General features: G+C 40.4%; 2 protein-coding genes across 2 annotated transcripts; one reads left to right on the forward strand and one right to left on the reverse strand.

Moving 5' to 3' along the window:
* The first annotated feature begins 1,221 nt into the window (after positions 1–1,221).
* ybx1 (Y box binding protein 1) lies at positions 1,222–6,624 on the forward strand. The gene is made up of 8 exons (XM_026925258.3): positions 1,222–1,531; positions 3,528–3,591; positions 3,803–3,836; positions 3,928–4,017; positions 4,275–4,583; positions 4,700–4,797; positions 4,937–5,207; positions 6,283–6,624. The coding sequence occupies exons 1-7, from the start codon at positions 1,237–1,239 to the stop codon at positions 5,163–5,165; spliced, it is 1,119 nt and encodes a 372-aa protein (XP_026781059.1). The 5' UTR covers positions 1,222–1,236; the 3' UTR covers positions 5,166–5,207; positions 6,283–6,624.
* On the reverse strand, positions 6,476–21,913 carry arhgef16 (Rho guanine nucleotide exchange factor (GEF) 16). The gene is made up of 15 exons (XM_026925256.3): positions 21,801–21,913; positions 19,444–20,059; positions 16,801–16,852; positions 16,329–16,483; positions 16,051–16,107; positions 14,559–14,719; positions 12,213–12,365; positions 11,700–11,829; positions 11,506–11,580; positions 11,081–11,173; positions 10,657–10,811; positions 9,254–9,400; positions 8,637–8,707; positions 8,244–8,345; positions 6,476–6,922 (listed from the first exon to the last, which is right to left on the reverse strand). The coding sequence occupies exons 2-15, from the start codon at positions 19,963–19,965 to the stop codon at positions 6,783–6,785; spliced, it is 2,013 nt and encodes a 670-aa protein (XP_026781057.3). The 5' UTR covers positions 19,966–20,059; positions 21,801–21,913; the 3' UTR covers positions 6,476–6,782.
* Between the last annotated feature and the right edge of the window lie 442 nt (positions 21,914–22,355).

The following is a 22,355-nucleotide window of genomic DNA, read 5'->3' on the forward strand; positions in this document are numbered from 1 at the left end:
TTTATCCTAAGGCGTGCCATTGAATGCCAGTTCCTGCCTAGTGAAATTTCTATTGTCTCTGCTCCTTCCCCAAATCCACATCCTAACCTATCCAAAAGCCTCCTTCTCTACCCACCATCATGGCTCAGTCCCCCATCCCCTCCACACAAAAGAGCCCTTTCAGCAGAAGTGCTGGAAGAGCTCTGGTCTCAGCAGGAGGTTTCTGAGGGTCAATGTTAAAGGCCGTCTTTGTGCCGGGCTGTTAACAACAAGCTCTTCACACGTCGTCCAGCCACTCGGCTGCAACGCCAGCACAACATTTACATGACAAAAGTGGAGGAGGTTGTGTGGGACTGTCTCACACTCTGCCATGACTCGGTCTCATCGAGTGTTCCCGTTTAAAATGCAGTGGGCAGTGTCTGTGTGAGGGGATGTGGTTTTAAACGCCTTGTTTCTGCACTGAAATTGTAAATTCAGTCACAAGGTTAAAAATAGACATGATGGTTCATACAGCAACATTACTGTGTCTGGCTGCTTTGCTAAAAGTGTTTCACACTGGATTTTGTTCAAGGGCTGGTGACTAGATGTAGTTTAGTTAGAAATAATTAAAAGAAGCATGACACAATATTGTTTTATTCCAATAAAATAGTGTCTCAGGTGCATTTGTCAGTATACAATAAAGGGCATCCTTTATGAAAATCATCTTAGCTAATGTTGCATATTATTATTATTATTATTATCATCATTATTATTGTTGTTGTTTTGTTGTAATAATAATTATTATTAAATAAGTACAGCCTCTTGTGTACTATTTTGTTTTAATCCAGCTGTTTTAAAAGGACTATCTGTAGAGAGTAACAGAAGGTTGTAAGTGATATGCTGTGGTGATAACATTTGGAACAATTTATCAGACTTAATATCGAAGCCACGTCCATTTTAAAGAGTTAGGCTTTAAAACTGACACTTTTATCACATACGAAAAGATATAAGACGTGATGAACTGAATAGCTAACATTTAAAAACTCCTATTTCTAGCCCGCATGTGTAAAACCGTAGGCATTTGTGTTGACTCCTTTCTGTCTCCATTTTAACGACATGTACAGCAATGCCTTCGCTTACTCATTTCGCAACGAGCCAATCACAGGCCCTAAAGCCAATGATTCACATGACTGACATCAAAGCAACCCAATGAGCGTGAAGAAAATATGCAACGTAGGCTGATGACTACCGCCTCAACCAATCCGCTGAAAGAATGGGATGTTTGCGCAGGAATATCCTCCAGTATCTTTTCTAATTCCGTCCAGTTCGATCGGCAACGGGAGCGGAGAAAGGAAAGCAGAGAGCCCGAAGGCAGTAGCCCCCACCACCGCCGGCCCAGGTTACCATCTAGCACCGGGAGAGAACATACTAGAGAGCCACCGCCGGCTTTACCAACAAGAAACCACCATGAGCAGCGAGGCCGAAACACAGCAGCCGCCGCAGCCTGCCGCCGATGCGGAGAGCCCATCCAGCCCGGCAGCCGCAGCTACCGCGGGGGATAAGAAGGTCATCGGTGAGTTAGCTAGCCTTTCTAACCTCGCTTCACTACACCGTATGTACAGTACTGAGCACTAAGGCCAGCGCTGTGAAGTGGTTTGAAGGAGGTGTTTGGGATGTGACTAACCCCCTGGTAACCTAGTAGCCTTGTTATCTCTGTTGGATATCGTTTCTTAACTGACGAGGAACGCGGACAGGTTTTTTTTTTTTTTTTTTTGGTGCCAGAAGTTTTTCGACGCTGCGCTGTGTAGCAACTGTTACTGTATGTGTGGGGGGGCGGAAATATAAATAAACATGAGTTGAATGATAAAGTTTCTTGAGTAAGGTAGTCAGCCTTATTCGCTTGGCGAAAGTAAGTTAACGTCCATTTGCTTAGCTGGATCAACTTACAGTCGCAGCGACGGTTAATTTTCGTAAAATAACCAAATAACAAGGCACGCGCTCTGTTCCATTCCTGCGCGTGTCAGTCCGACATCGCTTCAGGACTCGGAGGCTAGCCGATATGCTAGCTAGCTAAGTGCTAACCTGAGGCCTGTGTGTGCGTGTTTTAGCGCCGGCCGGCTACTAGTCTGTCCGAAAAAAAATTGTTTGACTCGATTATATCGCTTTTACACATATAAAATGTATCCAAAATGATGAGTACAACGATTACTCCGTCCTACTAGAATGAACTTGCTGCAAAAAAGAAGTTGGTGGACCTGAGTATACTGGACACCTTGGTTTGTGTTAGCCTAGTATCGAAGCGAGTTTGGCCTTGATCATGACCCGCTGTGTCCCTGTCCTCAGAAAGCACCTACTGATGGCTGGTGGTCGGCTTGTTTGCTTTTGAGCCACGGGTACATCATTATGAAGTATTATTAAACATACAACAATAAATTAATCTTCATTGCTCAAATTCCAGCCGACACTTGTTTAAGAATTACCAGACAGACGGGCTGAGCAACTCTTTGTTTGCCTCAGTGCGTTTATGGCTAGCCTTCTGGCCTACCTGTACTGCGCGCTAATACGGGCTAAGCGCACATCTAACGAACGCTTTAACACTGGAGTAGTGATTCATCTCCACTTTTATTAAACCGTCTTCCTAAATCAACATGGACACTAAACCAGTCAAGTGCCGCTAGCTAGACGTTTAACTTAGCATTCCCAAAATGTCCGCCGCTCGGGTGAGATGCGGACATTTCCATTGTCTGAGCGCACACGAATTTTGGGTGATTTAGAGGAACTGCACCGAAACGCGCCATTCCGTCTTAACAGTTTGTGCCTGAAAGCACGAAATTGATTTGTAAACGAATACCTGAGGTGAAAGGAACCGACTGTTTGCTTACTGGCTCATGTCCGACCACATGGTTGAGGCTAGGCGCTAGAAGAGCACCAGGACGGGCTAGTTAGCAGCCTAGCTAGCTGCGTACACTCTTAGTAAATCGGATTTTTTTGCCCCTAACCCTAGGATAAGGAGTCGCTGTGCGGATTTTACCTGATAGAATCACTACAAGTGTGTTATGTGTGATGATGATGATATAGTAGTTGCTCGTGAGGCAGTTAGTATAGCGCACCACGTGTGACTTAAGCATGTCTTCCTGCTTTCAGCCCCCACTGTGTCATTTCCTTGAAATAATGAATCGACGCTGGTTCAGCTCAGTGACCTTATGTGACTCGTAACAGGAGAATTGTTTATCCAGGATGTGTCGTGTACTTTTAAGTCTTCTCTGAAATCAGCAGCTCATTTTAAATTCAGACTCATTAACAGGACCATTTTGGAAATAAAAGGCTGTGATATGAGCAGCTGGTTATGCAGACCGACAGTTTTAGATCATACTCTATAAACAGCGCGACAGTTGGGGGCTATAAATAGGTTCTGCTTCGAGTTTGGCAATGGTTTAGGTTCCTGATGCTTTTTTTTCCATAGCTGTGGTGTTTGTGATTTCACTAAAACACAGTTGTGTATGAAATGTATCATTTACTGCAGAAGCTCATAGTTCTTATTTGTCCTTTTTTATTTATTCTCCTTATAGCAACAAAGGTCCTGGGGACAGTGAAGTGGTTCAACGTAAGAAACGGCTATGGTTTCATCAACAGGTAAACTGCTTGAACCCCCTCAGAAACTAGACAGTATATGTGGGTCAGGGAACATCCTCAATCCTATTAAAGTTTTTAAATACTTATAGGCAAGCTGCTGAGTCCTCTAAACATGTTATTGTTTACCCAGTAACCATTATCTAAATCCTGTTTGTTTTATCTCTTAAATTTATATTGCTCTAATGTTTGGTTGTTCTGTTTTGATTGAAAGGAATGACACAAAAGAAGACGTCTTTGTACATCAGGTAATCATTTGCCTTGTGTGCTGATGACTTTGTTTCTTACTGTTACTTACACTTGATGTGATTGCTCATGTTTGATGTTGATTGTCTCCAGACTGCGATAAAGAAGAATAACCCAAGGAAATACCTTCGCAGTGTAGGGGATGGAGAAACTGTGGAGTTTGATGTGGTTGAAGGAGAAAAGGTGAGCTCTTCATATCGACCATGTCAACAGAGTTTCATATAAACTAACTTGAAGTTGACTTAATACATAATATCTCTCCAACCTGTTAAATGGCATCTGTCTTTCAGTAGTGTCAGATCTGTTACTGTTATTAAAAAGCTCCCAATCCATTATAGAGAGCAAGTGTGATTACATGTGAGGCCTTTTTAATCGTGCAGCCAACCATTTCCCCACAGTCGACCCTTTTGTGGTGTTTAAACCATAATATATTTCTGTAGGGTGCCGAGGCAGCCAATGTGACTGGGCCAGGCGGCGTGCCTGTGCAGGGCAGCAAATATGCGGCCGACAGGAACCGGTACAGACGCTACCCACGCAGGAGGGGCCCCCCACGTGACTACCAGGACAACTACCCAAGTGATGGAGAGGGAGACAAGAGGGAGGCAGGAGACAGCACCGGCGAAGGTGATCAGCAGCAGCGCAAACCCACCTTCCCTGGAAGGAGGCGCTACCCTCCATACTACGTGAGAAGACGCTATGGCCGCAGACCCCCCTACACCAATGCTCCACCCAGGGGAGAGATGACTGAGGTACACTGGCACAAGATCACGATAGACATGGACTTGAGCAATATAGCAATCAAAAGATTGTGTATGTGTGTGTATATATTAAAAATAATAATCATTTCATGGCTTGTTGCTTGTAGGGTGGGGAAGGTGATGAGAACCAGGGTGGTCAAGACCAGGGCAATAAACCAGTGAGGCAGAACTACTACAGAGGCTACCGACCAAGGTTCAGACCAAGGTTTGTATACTTGTTTGGTAATGTGAGGCTCTGACTCTCTGGTTACACAAGTGCAAAGGATGTAATTTACAAAGGATTATGGTTCAACGCCAAGAACTTTTGATTATGCTTTATTGCTTACATGGCTGTGTGCACACAGGGGCCCACCTCGACCCCGGCCTACACGGGAAGGGGAAGAGGACAAGGAGAACCAGGGCGAGGGCGGTCAGAATCAGGAGCCCCGGCAGCGCCGCTACCGCCGCAACTTCAACTACCGCCGCAGACGGCCTCAGACCACCAAGCCCCAGGACGGCAAGGACAGCAAGGCAGCCGATGCATCAACCGACAAATCAGCCGCTCCCGAGGCCGAACAGGGCGGGAACGAGTAGACCTACCGCCGCCGGCGTCACCATCTCGCACCATCCTGCCGGGTTGGTTTTACCCTTTTCTGCATTAATCACTATTTAAAAAGCACACAGCAGTTATTCTGTGATCTAATAATCATGCTGAATCTAACTGCTAAGAACACAAAGTCTTTAACAGTGGCTATGAATTAGACACTTGTTGTAGATAAATTCATAAATGGGTTTACTGAATGTGCTATGGCCAGACCATAACTGTCTATACTTAAAGCAATTGTCAAAGTTTTTGGGGTCTTTGGGTTATTTTTGTGTTAATGTGATGCTTTAGGCCACTGAAGTTCATGACCAGATGTTGACACTTTTTGGGCATTTCTGTTTACCACGTGCATTCTAAAATCTACATGGCTAAAATAGATTACTCCTCTACTGGACCACTGGGGAATGTTTCAAATAAATTTCCAATGTACTACAAAAATGATTGTGCCAACACTGACTGCACTTACATATTGTCACTCTACATTACAGGACTGTCAAGAGTAGAAACTTGCACAGAATTATTATTTCTTCTCAGCAAGCTAATCCTATGACAAGCAAAACAATCATTTAGCTAGTTTCATAATGAGTCTTTAAATTCTAAGACTTAGAGTAAGTAATTGAGTATCTAGTTATATATAGTATTATGTCCTATTGGGTAAAAGTGCAACACTCCATGTTGAATTTCATACCCACCACAGAAATGCTTTTTTTTTGTTGTTGTTGTTGTTGGGGTGTTTGTTTTTTAAAACCAAATTTTAAATTATACCATGGTCATTATAAATATTTAGTAAATGTCTACTGCAAAGGGAAATGCTAATGTGTCAGAGGATGGCATTTTGGGTGGTGTTTCAGTTTGCACTTTCTGTTGACACAAGGCTGGACCAGCCTTTACAATACAGACAGCATGAGCTAATGCAGTGGATTTGAGAAAGCAAAGCAAAGCAGTGATATGCCCAACACAGTATTCTTTGTGGGGTTTCGTTTCTCTTTTCATTTCTTGTTTGTATTTGGAGGTCATCTGTGAGCCATGAATATTGTACAAGTAACTGTGCAGACATGACCTTCATTCCACTTGAATTAACTTTTTTTTTTTCCATTTTCTTTTCAGTTTTGTCAATAAGAAGAAACATCCAAGATCTGAGCAATAAGAACCAGATTTGACCTGACGATCGTCTAAGCTTGCAACATGCGTTTGACCAGATTACCACCGATTGCCTGCAGAATCTATGCAGCCCTATTTTGTTTTTTCCATTATTTTTGTGACAGCTACAAGTTTTGGGGAAACAACAGATGTTTTTCTAAATCGGTCTTATGTTTTTACACCAAATGGTTTTTAAGAAAAAGTAATTTGATATCTGGTCAGTTTGACATTTTTAAATAACTTTTTATGTATTCAAACATGAATTTTAACAAAAGGCAAGCTCAAAATAAAAGTCAAAGATGAAGTTTCTTCCTGGTTTGTTGTGTTTGATTTCACCCTCTGATAAGTGTATAGTTCATTCACACTCTGAAAGGGTCACATGCTTTCTCTTCAAAGAAACTGCCATCTTTTGTGTATGAACTGACAGCAGGTATTCTGAGTCATGTGGCATGTAGAGTAGTCTCTGCTCAGACGTTGGTCTCTTTGCGCAGTCGCTGCATGCGCTGTATGTTGCTCTCGATGGCAGTGCGGTTGGTGATCTGCGTAGCACAGCTGGCTGGAAACCAGCCCCTCTCTCCATCTCTCATCCTCTCCCCATAGTACCAACCTGAGAAATGTGCACATAAAGTTAAAGCTCTACATACTAACGATGTCTTGTTTTTGCATCAAAGCAAAAAGTACATACTTTCAAGCCACCTAGGAAACACACACACACACACACACACACACACACACACACACACCTTTTGTCTTTGCTCAAACAACTCAACTATAAGTCTAGTAAGAATTTTATTTGCAAATATTAATTTCAGCATCAATCTCTTAAACACACTCCTTCTTTTGCTGGGTAGGTGTAAGTTTGTCCCTTTTTGCAACACTGCCTCGTATATAAGGAATAACATGACACCACATGCCGTAAGGAAAATAATCCATGCTGGGGTAGTGTGATGTGGCCTGATGCAAAGCCTGATGCAAAAATAATTTTTCCTATAACACCACATCCCAGAGTGTCTTACTCCTTTTAACCCCAGTGATATGCCAATGACTGAAATTTTTATTATGGAACTGTTTAGTTACATTAATTATGGCACATCCCAGAAACAAATTAGTTCCTGTTACCACTAATGTTACAGCAGCTATAGTCAAACCAAGAAACCAGAAAATGTAAACTCCGTCCTGAAGACTCCTGTGGCAGAAAACTTACTGTTACAAAGCACTGACATCTGAGATTTCTTCCACAATGTTAAATAATCACTTACCAGAAAATTTCATATTAATTCAAAACACATTTTACTTGTTAAATAACACTTTTCTTAATCTGTATACTATTGCACATATTTATATAAATCTGTCATTTGTTATAGCTGGAGCTACTGTCAGAGCCATGCTGTTATAGAAAATTAAATCCACACCCTCTGACAGCCTCCTGCTACAAGATGCATGTAATGCTCATAACTGATGTGCATTAGTTCAGTGAAAATACAAGTGGTGTTTAAAATGAGCTACTTATATAAATGAAAATGGGCAGTTTGTACTATAAATGAACCCACTTTTTGTTATGGCGTTCTCCGTCACATTGGAACTCTGAGCTTAGGCTGTAACAGGGTGAGACTCCTCTCTAAACAAATGGAATTCTATTCTCCTGCTTTTTATTCAGGCTTTATTATGTAAGTATTTTTCTATGAGAAAAGTAACCACAGCTAGGTTAGTTAGCTAGGTTAGTTTTACGATCAGTGGAATAATTCTGAGGAATAATTCACCTAGATGAATTAGGTGATACTAGTAAAGGACATCAAGTCAACTTGTCCCTACTAGCCTCCTTTCATTAGGAGCTATAAAGTGTGTTAGTGTTTTCCGAAATACCAGTATGAGGTTTTTGTTTTTTTTCTGAAGCAGAAGTTTAAAAAAGTTTTGTAAACTGTTTTTACCATCCACCTCCTGCAGGACGATGACTACTTCAGCTTGCTGGAGACTCAGCTCGTCTGGCTCTTTGGGCATGTAGGCTTTGGTGGCTTCATACTGAGGAAGTGCTGTAATATACACAATGTATTAAAACAAGCACCTATTAATTTTTTTTTTTAAATGGCTAAAATGGCTTCAGTTTCTGCACTGATGAAGATTTAAACTAGGGTTAAAGGGAACACCAGCTGTACAGGACAAAAGCTTTTTATTTCTGATTTTTAACATGGCTAAATGACAAATGGAAGAACAATGTAGGTTTTACAGAGAACTGAATCATTTAACTTGCATCAACATTATTATGCTAAACTAAATAAAACTGAGCACCAATTTAGTCATTTCTAATATGAGCTCACACTCACCATCTTTGTTAGGGGAACTCTCTCCTTGCTTAGACCAGCGTAGAGCAGTGACCCAGCGAGCTCTGTCCAGCCTGCAAACACAGACATTTCATACTCATGCACAAACCTGAAATAATTGCACTGTTAAAATTATGCTATACCACTGCACATGATGTCAGAAAAAATATTAATCTCTGATACACAGCATACTGTAAAAACCGGCTGTGAAAAGGCACAAGGTTACTGATTTTTACAAAACATAGCAGATAAAAATATCATTTTGAGAAAAAATGGGCAGCTAAGTGGGATCCTGGGCTCTTTTTGAAATATAAATTCTCTAGCAGATTTCTCAACCAAATAATTAAATCTAATATAATTTATTCCTGCTACTGCAGTTACATTTATTGGGGGAGGGTGTGGATATAGAAAAAAGATTTTCCTGCTGAATCCTGACTATTAGCGTATACTGCTAGTTGCATGCACATGCCTGCTAGTACACACACAGAAACACACACACAGAAACACACACACAGAAACACACACACAGAAACACACACACACACACACACACACACACACAGTTGGGAGTTGATCACTTCTGTCAGCAGATGGCACTACAGACGTGTATCGACTCTTACTTGCTTTCAGCCACCAGAGCCATCTGGTCACATCGCCCCTCGCTGTTGGGTTTCATCTCCAGCCGCAGGTAGAGCTTGTCAGCCTGCTCCTCCTCAACTTCCACATTCTCCAGAGTGGCATAATCAAACACCACGTAGCTTTCTTCACTGCACACACAGATTGAGACCCATCACTAATATGTATACAAACACATTACAAAACTAGCCTGTGATTAATGCAATTCAGAATTATTTCATTGAGCTGCATTTATTTGTACACAAAATAAAACCATATTAAGTGGACATAGAGAAGTTTGTCCAAAATGCAGCTAAAGAACAGTACTGTTTATTTTATAATGTGAAAAGGGTGATTTCTGTTCATTTTATAATGTGAAAAGGGTGATTTCCGTTCATTTAAAATAATTTATTGCAATAAATTTAGATAGACAACACAGGATGAATAATTCTGATTAGTTGTTTACTGAGCAAAAATAATCATGAATAGCATTTTAGCCATTATTGTGCATAATCACTATGACAATGGTATTTCATTCACTGGACTGCTTGGGTGTGACTGGCAGCTGAGGTCCTCTAACGAACAGAAACAACATATGTTTAAGAGTTGTGTTGGAATGTAAGGCATGCTCTGCTAAACCAACTGCCCTATCCCTCACTGAGGGCTCTGTCTTTGTCTGTCTCCCTATCTCCATGCCTGTCTGTCTTTCTCTCTGTCCATGTGTCTGTGTCTGTCTTTGTCTGTTTGTCTGTTTCTGTCTGAGTCTGTCTCTGTGCCTGACTCTCTCTCTTTATGTCCATGCCTGTCCCTTTCTGTCTGTCTCTCTGTCTGAGCCCATCTCTTCCTGTCTGCGTCAATCTCTGTTTCTGTCCGAGTCCGTCTTTCCATCCGTCTTTCCATCCGTCTCTCCTTCTGTCTGTCTATGCCCACATCTGTCTTCCTCTATCTCCATGTCTGTCTCCCTCTCTGCCTCGCTCAAAAACAGTCTCTGACCTCCTGCCATAACTGATAGGACAGTTAGAAAAATAAAAAAAACAACAACATGTAACCTGCTAAAAATACATTTGTGTCCATTACTAGGCAGTCTTATAACATATCTCTAAAGTGGAAAAGAAACCCTGACTGTACCATTTATCCTAGCTATCCTATCCCTCAAGCATGAAAGCTTAAAACACTTTCATTTTATCTGAACATGAGTGTGAAGTTTGTTGTGTCTGTGCTGTGCATACCACTCAAGATAATTTAAAAGATAATGATAAAAATAATTCTCTACAAACACCTCTCCCACCCATTACAAAAAAAAAAAAAAATCTGTGGTGATGGAGAAACCATGTAATCAGAGTGTATGATTGGACAGGTCTATGTAATGTGGTGGTGGTGAAGGGTAGTGAAAGATGGGTAGACCTGCCTTTTTTTCTTGGTAACAATGAGTACATCGTTGAACAGGAAGAGGTAGTAGCTCTTATGGCTGAAGGCCTTCCTTAAGATCCCGAGCTCCTCCGTGCACAAGGCCAGCTCGCCTCTCTTTAGCAGCCAGCGAGAGGATGAGACTAACGGGAACGGCTATACCAACACAATGAAAGAGCATGTCTCAGTAAGACCATCGCATTCGGTTACATTGCAAAAATAGCTTTTAATTACAGCTACTCTCTCAATTATTAATTCACTTATTCTCAATGGTTTATACACCTACAGACCTCAGGCTGTATTTCCAAACATCACCACATTGTAGTATTTCACTACAATCTTTTTTTGTGACTATAACTTCCATAAATATGAACAGAATGTGATTCTAAATTGTTTAGATATGACTGCAGTGCACAAGCAGAAACCTTAATCTTTCCAAAATCCATCTGTTTCTGGATGGTGTACATCTGCTCGGTGCGCTCCATCCTCCGGGCTCCGTCATTACAGCTCTTTACTAGCTGAAGAGCAAACAAACAACCAAATTACTCTCAAGTGCACTTTGCACTGAATGTGGCAGTGACAAATCACCTTTTTGGTTTACATTTACAGTACTTTTTATCATATTTATTTCACCTTTTTCTCTCAGTCCTTCTTAGAAATATTCTTTTTAAAAGTTATTTTTCATGTTCATCTAAAGAAACAGAGCACATACAGTCGCGGACCTGGACAGACCAAGAATTTAAATCCTTTTAGCTATAAACCATGAGCCTGCTGGAGGTAAGGCTTTTGAATGCAGGTTTTAGTTTGAGCAGCGAAACAGCAAACACAAGCTCAAAACACTTTGTCACACCTTACTGATGGCCTTCAGCGCCCAGCGAGCTGCGTAATATTCCGTCGTCTGCTTAGTTGTCTTCTGACAGATGGTCTGCATGAATGCGGAGAGAAAGAAGAAACTTCAGTCCCACTAGGGAGTAGCAGGACATTTTTTCCTGTGCAGGCAAATTCAAATAAAAGAGAAATAGTGTGTTTGTGTGTGTTCCTCACATCCATCAGCAGGGGCAGACGGGTGACTCTCTGCATGGGCAGAATGAGGAAGGAGAGCATGGGTAATGCTCCACATTCAGGACTGCTCTCGATTTGTTTCAGCACCTCCTTAAAGGCAATATTAGATGCACTGCAACACACAAACACAGGTCGCTGACGTGCTGACAGTCCATAATACCACCCCATGTTACAACTGTTACTTTTTTCTCTTAGCTGTAAACTGTGAGGGTCATTTTCATTATTTGTTCATGCTAAAATACAGCAATAGAAAATATAAAAAGTAAATTTTTTTGGGAACAATAAACCTTTATATATTTTCCAAGACGTCATGTCAAAGATTGGAGAGAAGTCATCCTTTTAACCCTAATGATATTATTCTAATTTCTAAATGTTAAAACGTTCCTAGGTTATGAATCCAAAAACAGTTAAAGGTAAAATCCCTGCAAATTGAATTCATCATTCTAACAATTAACCACAAGGTGTTACCCGCCCCGTCTCCAAGAGTGTGCTTACAGTAGTTTCTGCAGTGTCCTCTGCTGGAAGGTCTCATTGGAGCAATACACAATGTATGGCTCAAAGTAATTTGTAGCATGGTCCTGGACTATGTCACTGATGTCCTTAATGACAGGATTAATTTGATGACGCCTTTCAAGATCTTCAAAAAATCTGCAGAAAAAAAATAAAGCTTAGCGATGAGCCATTAAATATTTTTAAATGCAGATTGGTGCAATTTGTTAAAACAATTTAAAAGAATTCTGGTTTGTGTGCTATTTTGCTGAAATCTTGTACAGTGGCTTTTCTCAAGGTTTGCTTTCCCATTTCCTCTGCCCATACGACAACCAAGGCTAAAAAAAACAACTTCAAAAGAGTTCTCCCATGTCCCTGTATAGCTTAATATGAACTACCTTGCTCTGTTCCTAAAGGCATTTTTAACCAGCTATGCATAACTAAAGCTGGACCAGTGCCACAATGTTCCAACTATTTGCAGGACAGCATTAAGGTATTTTTGAGTTGCTGAGGCAAATCTAGTTTTCTAAGTCAAAGGCAAAGTAAAGAGCACTGCAGCATGCAAGAAGACCCTCATTTTGAGAAACCTGATTCCTACAGCAGTTAGGTTGCAAAACCAGTTTCACTAGCATGTCTCGACACATCTTCTCTTCAGGAGAACGCTGCAAATGTCATAATATAATAAGTTAGAAAACAAGAGTGACACACTGGAAAGCTTTTGAAGAAAAAAGCTTTACCCACAGCATTGTGATATAATTGTGTTTGCTTTTGCTCTCTGGCCAATTTCCACATCCGTTTGCAGAATCCATGTACTATTTTGAAATGTAGCACGAAACAATTCATATACAGAATGAGTAAGGAATGTGGCTGATATCCAAATACTGCTGAAAGACTGAATACTGCTGTTAAACTACAGCAAGCTGTATTATGGGCTTGAAATAAATGTGTATGCATTCACTTCTAAAGCAGTTCAAAAACTACTGAATTAGTATTTGTATATATAAGTGCATGATATCTGTAATATATTTTCAAAAAAACAAAAAGAAGAGCCTATCTTTGGAATACATTAGGCCAAATTTAGTGAACTCGGGTAAAGTTGAGCTACATTGTCAGATTAAGTTTATATGATGATCTGTTGAGAAAAATGGTAAACATCATCTTCGACGAGAATAGATTAATACAGTTGAGGCTTGAGTATTTCAGAAACTGCTGATCTCCTGGGATTAACACACACAACAGAATCTCTAGAATTTACAGAGTCAACATAGTCTCTAGAACTTACACAGAATGGTGTGGGGAAAAAAAAAATCCAGTGGGGGCTCCCAAGGGGCATGTCATTTTGTTCAGAGATCGAGAGTTTGATTTGTAATGATGCCACAACCATCCATGGCTAGGAGTCTGAAAGAGCAAAACTGGCCCTGCTCTCTGGGTGGTAGGGGTCATACGCTCTCTTCCCTATCAATCACAGTGACACTGGTCAATCGTGGCCTCCATGAGCTCATGTATGTCGAAAATGGAGGATAGCATGTTCCTGTAAGTGTGTTACTCCGCCCTGCAGCACAGCATGAGCAGCAGTTCAAAAAGATGCAGCTGACTGGCTTCATGTATCTCATCAGTAGCATGTGTTAGGGCTTGCCACTGGTGGGTGGGAGGGAATTGGCCAAGACTGAACTGGGAGAAAAACAGGAGAAAATGCCAATGGGCAGACATGCCATGTTGATGACAGAGGTCAGAGGAGAATGGTCACATAATATTTCGAGCTGACAGGAATCCACAGTAACTCAAATAACCACTTTTCACAACAGTAGTCAGCAGAAAAGCATCTCAGTATATGCAACACATCAAACCGTAAGGTGGATGGGCAGAAGACAATTGAGTTCCACTCCTGCCAGACAAGAACAGGAATCTAAGGGTACAGTGAATCTGGACAGCTGAAAATTGGAATGTCGCATCTTCTTCAGATATTCTCTGTAAACTCCAGAGACTGTTGTGTGTGAAAATCTCAGGAGATCAGTGGTTTCTGAAATTCTCATACCAGCCCATCCGGCACCAACAATTATACCACAGTCAAAGTCACTGAAGACACATTTTCCCCATTTTGATGTTTGATGTGAACAACTGAAGCTCTTGACCTGTATCTGCATTATTTTATGCATTGTGCTACTGCCACTTGAACAATCAGGTGTACAGGTATTCCTAATGAAGTGGACAGTGTGTGTTTACTGTGTACAAGTCACAAAGTATGGATGATACTGGGCCGGAAAATGTGTATAAATGCGTTTCAAATAGTGTCTTCAGAATAACACATTGGTGAAGTGTGGAAATTGAGGGGCTGTATTTCCAATGTTGTACCGCTTGCTGATGTCGTTGACTGTGGAGATATTAGAGAATAGGTGATGGTGTTCTGTTGCAGTCATAGTCTTCCTCAAAGCCATGCTGTTTTTGAAATGACGCACCAGGATGCCCAAGCTGTGCAGGTAGGAGTACTCGGATGTCATAATCTCGAAAATGGCCTACGTGAATGCACAGAAAAAATGTTGGTTGGAAAGACTGAGACAGAAATGAGCACAACTGCACAGACAGTAATACTGATATTAATAACATTTTAAAATGACTTCTTTTTTAAATACTGTTTGTATTGGTTTATGGTCTATTGGCTGTATTGGTCATTCCTCTGAATTCAGGAATTTTCTCTGTGTGCATAGTTCTGGACATGGCTACATCTAGAACACATTTTAGGTCTGGATCTCAATTTTGGAATATATAAACATGATTATTTACACTTTTTAGGATCAAACTTTTACTCCACTGCCCTTAATGGAATTGTATGTTACAATTGCTTTTAAATGTATTTACATATCCTATGTATGTACATATCCTGTAGATAGATGACCTTTACAAAGCTATTTGGCATACGAGGTAAACCACATGTGTACAAAATATATGACAACACTACAAGCACCTGACTTCATACATAATCCTGTGTAACAGGAAACAGTCAAGAATAGGATAACAGGGTGTGGCCATGCTGTGAGTACAAGGTGGACCTTGATATTTACACAGCAGTGAGGCTCCACTCTGAAACCAGATATTTAATTGCCATAAACCAAGCCAACATTTAGCCTTATCACATGTGTAAGTTCTTGCCATTCCGTCAGTTCAGTAAAAAACAACATGAAAATGTTTCCTTGACCTTGATAATATTAATGCATTAGTAACAACAACAAATATATTAACAGAAAACAGAAATAAAAATCTTGGTTAAAATCTAAATGATCATAAGTTTTGTTTTCTCCCAGAAATACAACCTAGCATTAAATCTGATGATTATTTTTTTATTGACATTTTCAAAATAGGGTGTAGCTACATGTCTATGAAAGTTAGTGCATTTTGACCTCACGAGGTCCAGGTCACCTATAACGTAGCTTCCTGTGCATTCCACAATGCCTTGAATGTTATAAAAAGCAAAACAGAAAGCTGTAGCCAGAATAAAGGCAGGCTGGTCATGTGTTAGTGATGCTAGGCACTGTAGCACAAAGCTGTTTCACTGTGTCCCAAATTTGAGCCATCAAGCAGCAGAGGCTGTAAGAAGTTCTAACAAGAGAGACTGAAGGACTGCAGGATAACCTTTTTAAGCACTTTTGTCTTCAACACAGTAGAAGTAATACTATTTGGAGGACAACAGCTTAGAGACATCAGTGACTTTGGTTGAAAGAAAACGTTCTAAATTACATAATCACAGAATAATTGTCTATTTCCACAGTCTTATAGGTATATATTGCTAATATAGTTAGCAAATGTTTCCCTATTATTCAAATTACAAAGATCTTTTTACACCATTTACCTCTTGCCGCTTACGCTCCTCAGGTGAAATGCTCTCCAGAATGCCCATCTCTTTCACCTGTGAATTCCACATGAGAAGAAATTACAAGTTATGCACCAATAAATATCAAAGCCATTAAACTAGGGTCAGGATTCAACTTACTGCTCAAGAGCTACAAAGAAAAAAATAGCTTCAGCCACATCAGGAAGTTTGAGAACTTTTGTGGCATTACCATGGAGGTTATTATATTCTTCTTTCACTCCCTTATTCTTACCCTCCTACTCCTGTCTCCTCTTTACCTGAGGAAGTTGGCTCCAGGTCATGTATGCTGCCTTGTAGTTTTTCACAACAATACCCTGGTCCTCCTCTGGACTCTGGCTGAAGTCATCATCATCAGGCCCCAGGTTGTTGGACTGGAGACCTCTTTCCTTGATCTCCTGGTATAACTGTGGATCTGTGGCAAGACGGCAGTGATTATGGATCATGTTATCTCCAACTGCGTGTACCTACTTCAGTGTTACTGAAGAAAGAAAAACTTTAACGACCATATTATATAAGTTTTGTACAAAAGCTTAGCTCTAGCTTCAAAGATGGAATGACATCACACATGTTGCTCTACTTTTGGAAAAGACATATTTGGTAGTTTTAGGACCCTTAAACTATCCACAAGAAATTTCTTGGTATCCATGAACACATTCCCCATCTAATGAACAGCAGAATGCAATGAATGTCAAAATCACAACCACTCCGGCACTGTGTTTAGTCTCATACCATCCTTAAAGGATCCGCCATGCTTCTTGTTCCTCCTTCTACCCAAGGTTCTCTGAGAGGGAGGGGGAGGGAGGGAGAGAGAGAGAGAGAGAGAGAGAGAGAGAAATAGAAAGCAAACAGAAATGGGGTGAAACATGATCTTATCCCTGTGGAATGTAAGGAGCTTCTTGGTGTGACAACTCATGGGAGATTACAATAACATCTGCCACATGTTTGCATGACCAATCATTAAACTGTATTTAAAATAGGGATGCACAACAAATACATATTGTATCTTACGTGCCAAGATTTATTTCATTCAGCAGCCCAGCTGCTGCAACAAAATCAAACATTCCTTGCTCTAACACAGCCAGTCACAGACAGAGCACTAAGCAGGACCACAAACTTTCCACAACACACTGATTACTCCCATGTGTTTTCAGTGACTCTTGTGAATCATTGTTCAGTGAATCGCCACATCTATTCTGAAGGATGACTGGAATCAATCGGTCATGGTTCAATTAAAATGAATTATAGTAACTGTAACAAAAAAAAAAAAAAGAAGCAGCACAAAGCAGATGCCATCAGCTGTCATCATGTCACCAGGTGATATTTTCTCTCCTTAATCTCTTGTTAATTCACTCTAACACTTATTTGCCTGTGCACTTGCTATCAGGACAATCCCAAAGCATATACTGAGGTTTTGTGTGCCCATTTCAATGAACATTATTTATACTGCTAATAATGAAGATAAAAAAGAAGGATACACTCACTGAGCACTTTATTAGAAACACCCGTACACCTACCCATTCATGCATTATCTGATCAGCCAAACGTATGGCAGCAGTGCAATTTAATGCAGATACGGGCCAGCAGCTTCGGGTAAAGTTCACGTCAACCATCAGAATGGGGAACGGTGGTCAACGGAGAATGGCCAGACTGGATCAAGCTGACAGAAAGGCTACAGTAACTTAGATAACCACTCTGTACAATTGTGGTGAGCAGAAAAGCATCTCAGAATGCACAACACCTCAAACCTTGAGGCGGATGGGCTACAACAGGAGAGGACCACATCGGGTTCCGCTTCTGTCAGCCATGAACAGAAAGCTGAGGCTGCAGTGGGCACAGGCTCACCAGAAATGGACAGCTGAAGACTGAAAAAACATAGCTTGGTCTGATGAATCTCAATTTCTGCCTAGGCTCACAGATGGTCAGAATTTGGCGCCAACAGCATGAATCCAAGAACCCAAACTGCCTTGTGTCAAAAGTCCAGGCTGGTGGAGGTGGTATAATGGTGTGGGGAATGTTTTCTTGGCACATATTGGGCCGGTTAGTACCAGTTAATCATAGCTTGAATGCCACAGCCTATGTGAGTATTGTTGCTGACCGTGTGCATCCCTTCATGGCCACAATTTACCCATCTTCTATCGCTACTTCCAGCATGAAAATGCACCATGTCACAAAGCAAAAGTCATCTCAAACTGGGTTCAGGAATATGACAATGAGTTCAATTTTTTTCAGTGGCCATCCCTGTCACCAGGGATTGTCTGAATCCAATAGAATGAATTTGAGAAGAATTTGGGATGTGGTAGAACAGGATATTCACAGCATGATAGTGCACCTAAGAATCTGCAGGAATTATGTGATGCAGTAATGTCAACATGGACCAGAATCTCAAAGGAATGTTTCCAAAATCTTATGGAATCCATGCCATGAAGAATTGAGGCTGTTTTGAAAGCAAAAGGAGGCCCTACTCAATATTAGTATAGTGTTCCTAATAAAGTGCTCAGTGAGTGTATTTGGAGATATATATATATATATATATATATATATATATATATATATATATATATAAAATAAAATTAACCACTTCACGCTTTGAGAAAATTCATTTTTAAATGAAATTTAGGTCAAGAAGAAAACAAATGAGTTTAAAGCAATCATCTATATTAGCTATCAGCTGTGAAAGGTAGGTCCCTGCATTCACACATATGCATTAAAGGTCATATCCAAAGTTGATGAATTAAGCCCAAAAGCTTTGCCAATATTTACAGAAAATGCAGATGGAATAAGGACACTTGCTGTCAAATGCAATACAGTGTAACATAAAAGCAAGACAAAATGTATTAATGACTAAAGGCTAATATGATATATTAATAACAAGCATTGAAATAAACATCTAATACGTCCTTGAGATAAGCAATGTTTATAATTAAGATGCTTTCTCCTCCAAAGACCTCCATTTGGTTAAAAAAAAAAAAAAAAAAAACTTAATGGGGATTTTAAAGGGATGTTGCTATTAGTTAATATCTTATTTAATATTGGCTTCGAATGGTATTAAGAGTATTTATAGCCCAAAACAAACTTCAGTATGACATATTGTGGGTACTGCTCCTCATTTCAGGTGATATCACACAAGAAAAATTGACTCGAGGTCAAAATCGAGAGTAACTAAGACACACCTCTGTTTTAGGCAAACTTCACGCGGAAGTCTCGTGTAACTTCTGAATAGCGCTTCTGTCTGTAGTTTTGTCTGATGTCTGAATACCGATGTGTGCAATTTTGGTTTTAAATCTGCACTACACACACATAACTCAACTCTGAATATGGCCTTAGATGTTCAACAACATTATAAGAAAACCAAGAAGTCATAGTTTGGCTCACTTTGCGTCCAGGACTGGGAACTGGCTTCGGGCTAGGAGTTTTCTCCTTCTCCTCACTAACAGGCTGCAGCAGGTCCTGTTTCCAGGTCAAATCTGGATCAAGACTGGTGACAGCAGCTCGGTATGACTTGTTCCTGCGGTTCCTACGCAAGCCACCATCATCACTGTCATAGTCCTCCCAGGAGAGTTCAGGATCATGAGAGAGACGCTGGATGTTCTTTTGGGTCTCACGGGCTACAGGCAGCGTGACCACCGTGGTGTGGTGGCGGTTCTTTGGTCGACTGGTGACAGCCAGGTTTTTGGGTATGAGCTGCTGGGTTCCACGCTTCCGAGCTGCTTCACTCTCAGTGCTGAGGATTACAGGAGTCCGTGAAGGCTGCTCAGGCTGCTCAGGCACAGTGAGGTCTCTGCTTATGGATGAACAACCAGCCTGGCAATCCAGATGAAGCTGGGAGGAGAGCATGCTGTCCAGAAGGAGAGGAGACTGGTCCTCCGTGGATGTCTGGGATTGTTGGTGTGACATGGTGGACCTGTTTTACTTTGAAAAGGAAGCTCTGAAGAGTTTTTGTCGCAACGGTTTCATTGGCTCGGGGCTCTCAGCGGACCATTGTCATAACCTGCATGTTGTAAAAGAGACGGGTGGGGTGGGATTGGTTGTGGTCAACTAGACTTATAATTCGGAACTCAATCAAACCTGTTTAGAAGCAGGATCTGTCAGTTGTTTTACTCATCTGCATTGTACACTAAAAATCTTAATTAGCTTGACAATACATGAAGATAAAGGATATTATAGAGAACAGAACAGAAACTCCAGCCTTCAGGAGAATCCCCAAGCATGTGAAGCTCCTGAAGTCTGGAGCCAAGTTTCTGTGCTGGTTTCTTGATAAGCTTTAATTCATTATTTCTATGATTATTTTAAACAAGGCAGATGAGTAAAAACAACTTTCAGAAACAGTTCCTAAACAGGTCTGACTGAGTTCTGAATTGAAATTCAGTTAACAAAGCAACATAACAACTAAACCACACCAAAGTCTACTAAATACAATATAATTCCAAAAAAACAAAATACACTGGAAGTTCAAAGCTGAACTCAAACACTGCTGTTGGGGTTAAACCGACACTAAGTTAAAGATTTATTAGCAAGAAAAACTAAACTTAATGGGGATTTTAAAGGGATGTTGCTCTTAGTTAATAATGTCATATTTTATATTGGCTTCAGATGGCATTAAGAATATTTATAGCCCAAAACATAAATTTCAGTGTGACATATTGTGGGAATATCTAAAAATTAGACAGCAGTACTGCTCATGTATTGTCAAAAACAAAATATATTGGAAATTCAAAACTGAACTCAAACACTGCTGTTGGGGTTAAACCGACACTAAGCCAAAGATTTATTCCCAAGTATATATTAACCACCCTGAGTGAAAGAATGTTCCGAGTTGTGTGAGAAGTTGAATCAAGTGTGCATAAGGAAGAAAGTCAAACTGCAAGTACTGATTGAATACATCACAATAATGCACATGGTCACTACAATATAATGCTGTGCACTCAGTTTAAAATCAGGCTGTCCTCTTAAACAGCATTTTGTCTCATTTAGAAAGAAATACATCTGTCTAGTTTGGACAGATTTAAAGAGAGAAGTGCCTGCATCTCTCTTGATGTCAATCCCATACATCTGTTCTCAAGTTCAAGTCAAAAAACTGTACTTGTTGCTATATGATATTATTCTATTACCTGTTATAGGTATTGCCTGTGTTCAGCTGGTGATGTATGAGTCATTGTGGATATTTAAGCGATTTGTTTTGATACAGTAATAGTGCTCTGTAACTGAAAATACACACCCAGGTAAACTGGATGTTAACTCCTGTCCAGTCTCAGACTATGCAGAAATGTAGGTTATGTCCTCCAATCATTCTCCAATTCATCAACACGCACGCGCGCTACACTCACACACTAATCAGTACAGTCACATTTAGTTCAGGCGTAAAAACTAACCAATAATATGCGTACAGAGATAAAGTAAGCCTGTAGAAATAGAAATATCTGTCTTTGGTAGCAGGAGTAAATCCTAACAAAAAGCTTAACCTAGCCTGAACAATCAAAGTGACGTGATAAAAACCGCAATAAAAGCATTGAGAAACTTCTTTTGCTTGTAGCATAAAGGCTGTGATATTAGCACCAAACTTTTCCTCAGGTACACAGAGCACAAACAAACAAACAAAAAAACCCACAAATGTCTTCACAGCATTCTCAAGATTTGAGACTCTGAAAATATTCGACGTTATTTCGCCATTTAAGATACAAGTTAATGAAAATTTACTATAAAAAACAAGCAAACAAACAAAAAAAACTTACCTGTATAGCCTAACACTGGAACACGTTCAGCAAACTCCGAGCTTTCCGGATGTACGAATACAGGTGTGAAAGCCACGCCCACAACTCCGTGCTGGAGTACAGGATGTTTCTCATAAGCGTCACTAGCCTAGAATTAAACATTTTCTTTAACAAACTGACTTTATATGGCTTTATCTGGCTTAAAATGTCACTATTTAAATGCTTTTTTTTCCCAACCCTGGGACATTTTGTTGTTTTCTTTGCTCCAAAGATTTGAAGGTCATTAGTATAATTATTACCACACCACATTATGGCTGGATAATTATAGATTATATAGCGCCATCTGCTGGTCAAATATAGGTATGACCAACTCTCATATACTGTGTGTGTGTGTGTGTGTGTGTGTGTGTGTGTGTGTGTGTGTGTGTGTGTGTGTGTGTGTGTACACGGCCAGAAACCAGTACATAGGCTACTCCCTTGGTTTCTGGCCAGAAGAATGAAGGGAAAACAAAGTCTATTTTTCTATTTTTTAGAGTTTATCTATGTTAATTCTTTCATTTTTTTTTCATTGTCAAT

This window comes from Pangasianodon hypophthalmus, chromosome 8 (assembly GCF_027358585.1).
Source record: "Pangasianodon hypophthalmus isolate fPanHyp1 chromosome 8, fPanHyp1.pri, whole genome shotgun sequence".
NCBI lineage: Eukaryota > Metazoa > Chordata > Actinopteri > Siluriformes > Pangasiidae > Pangasianodon > Pangasianodon hypophthalmus.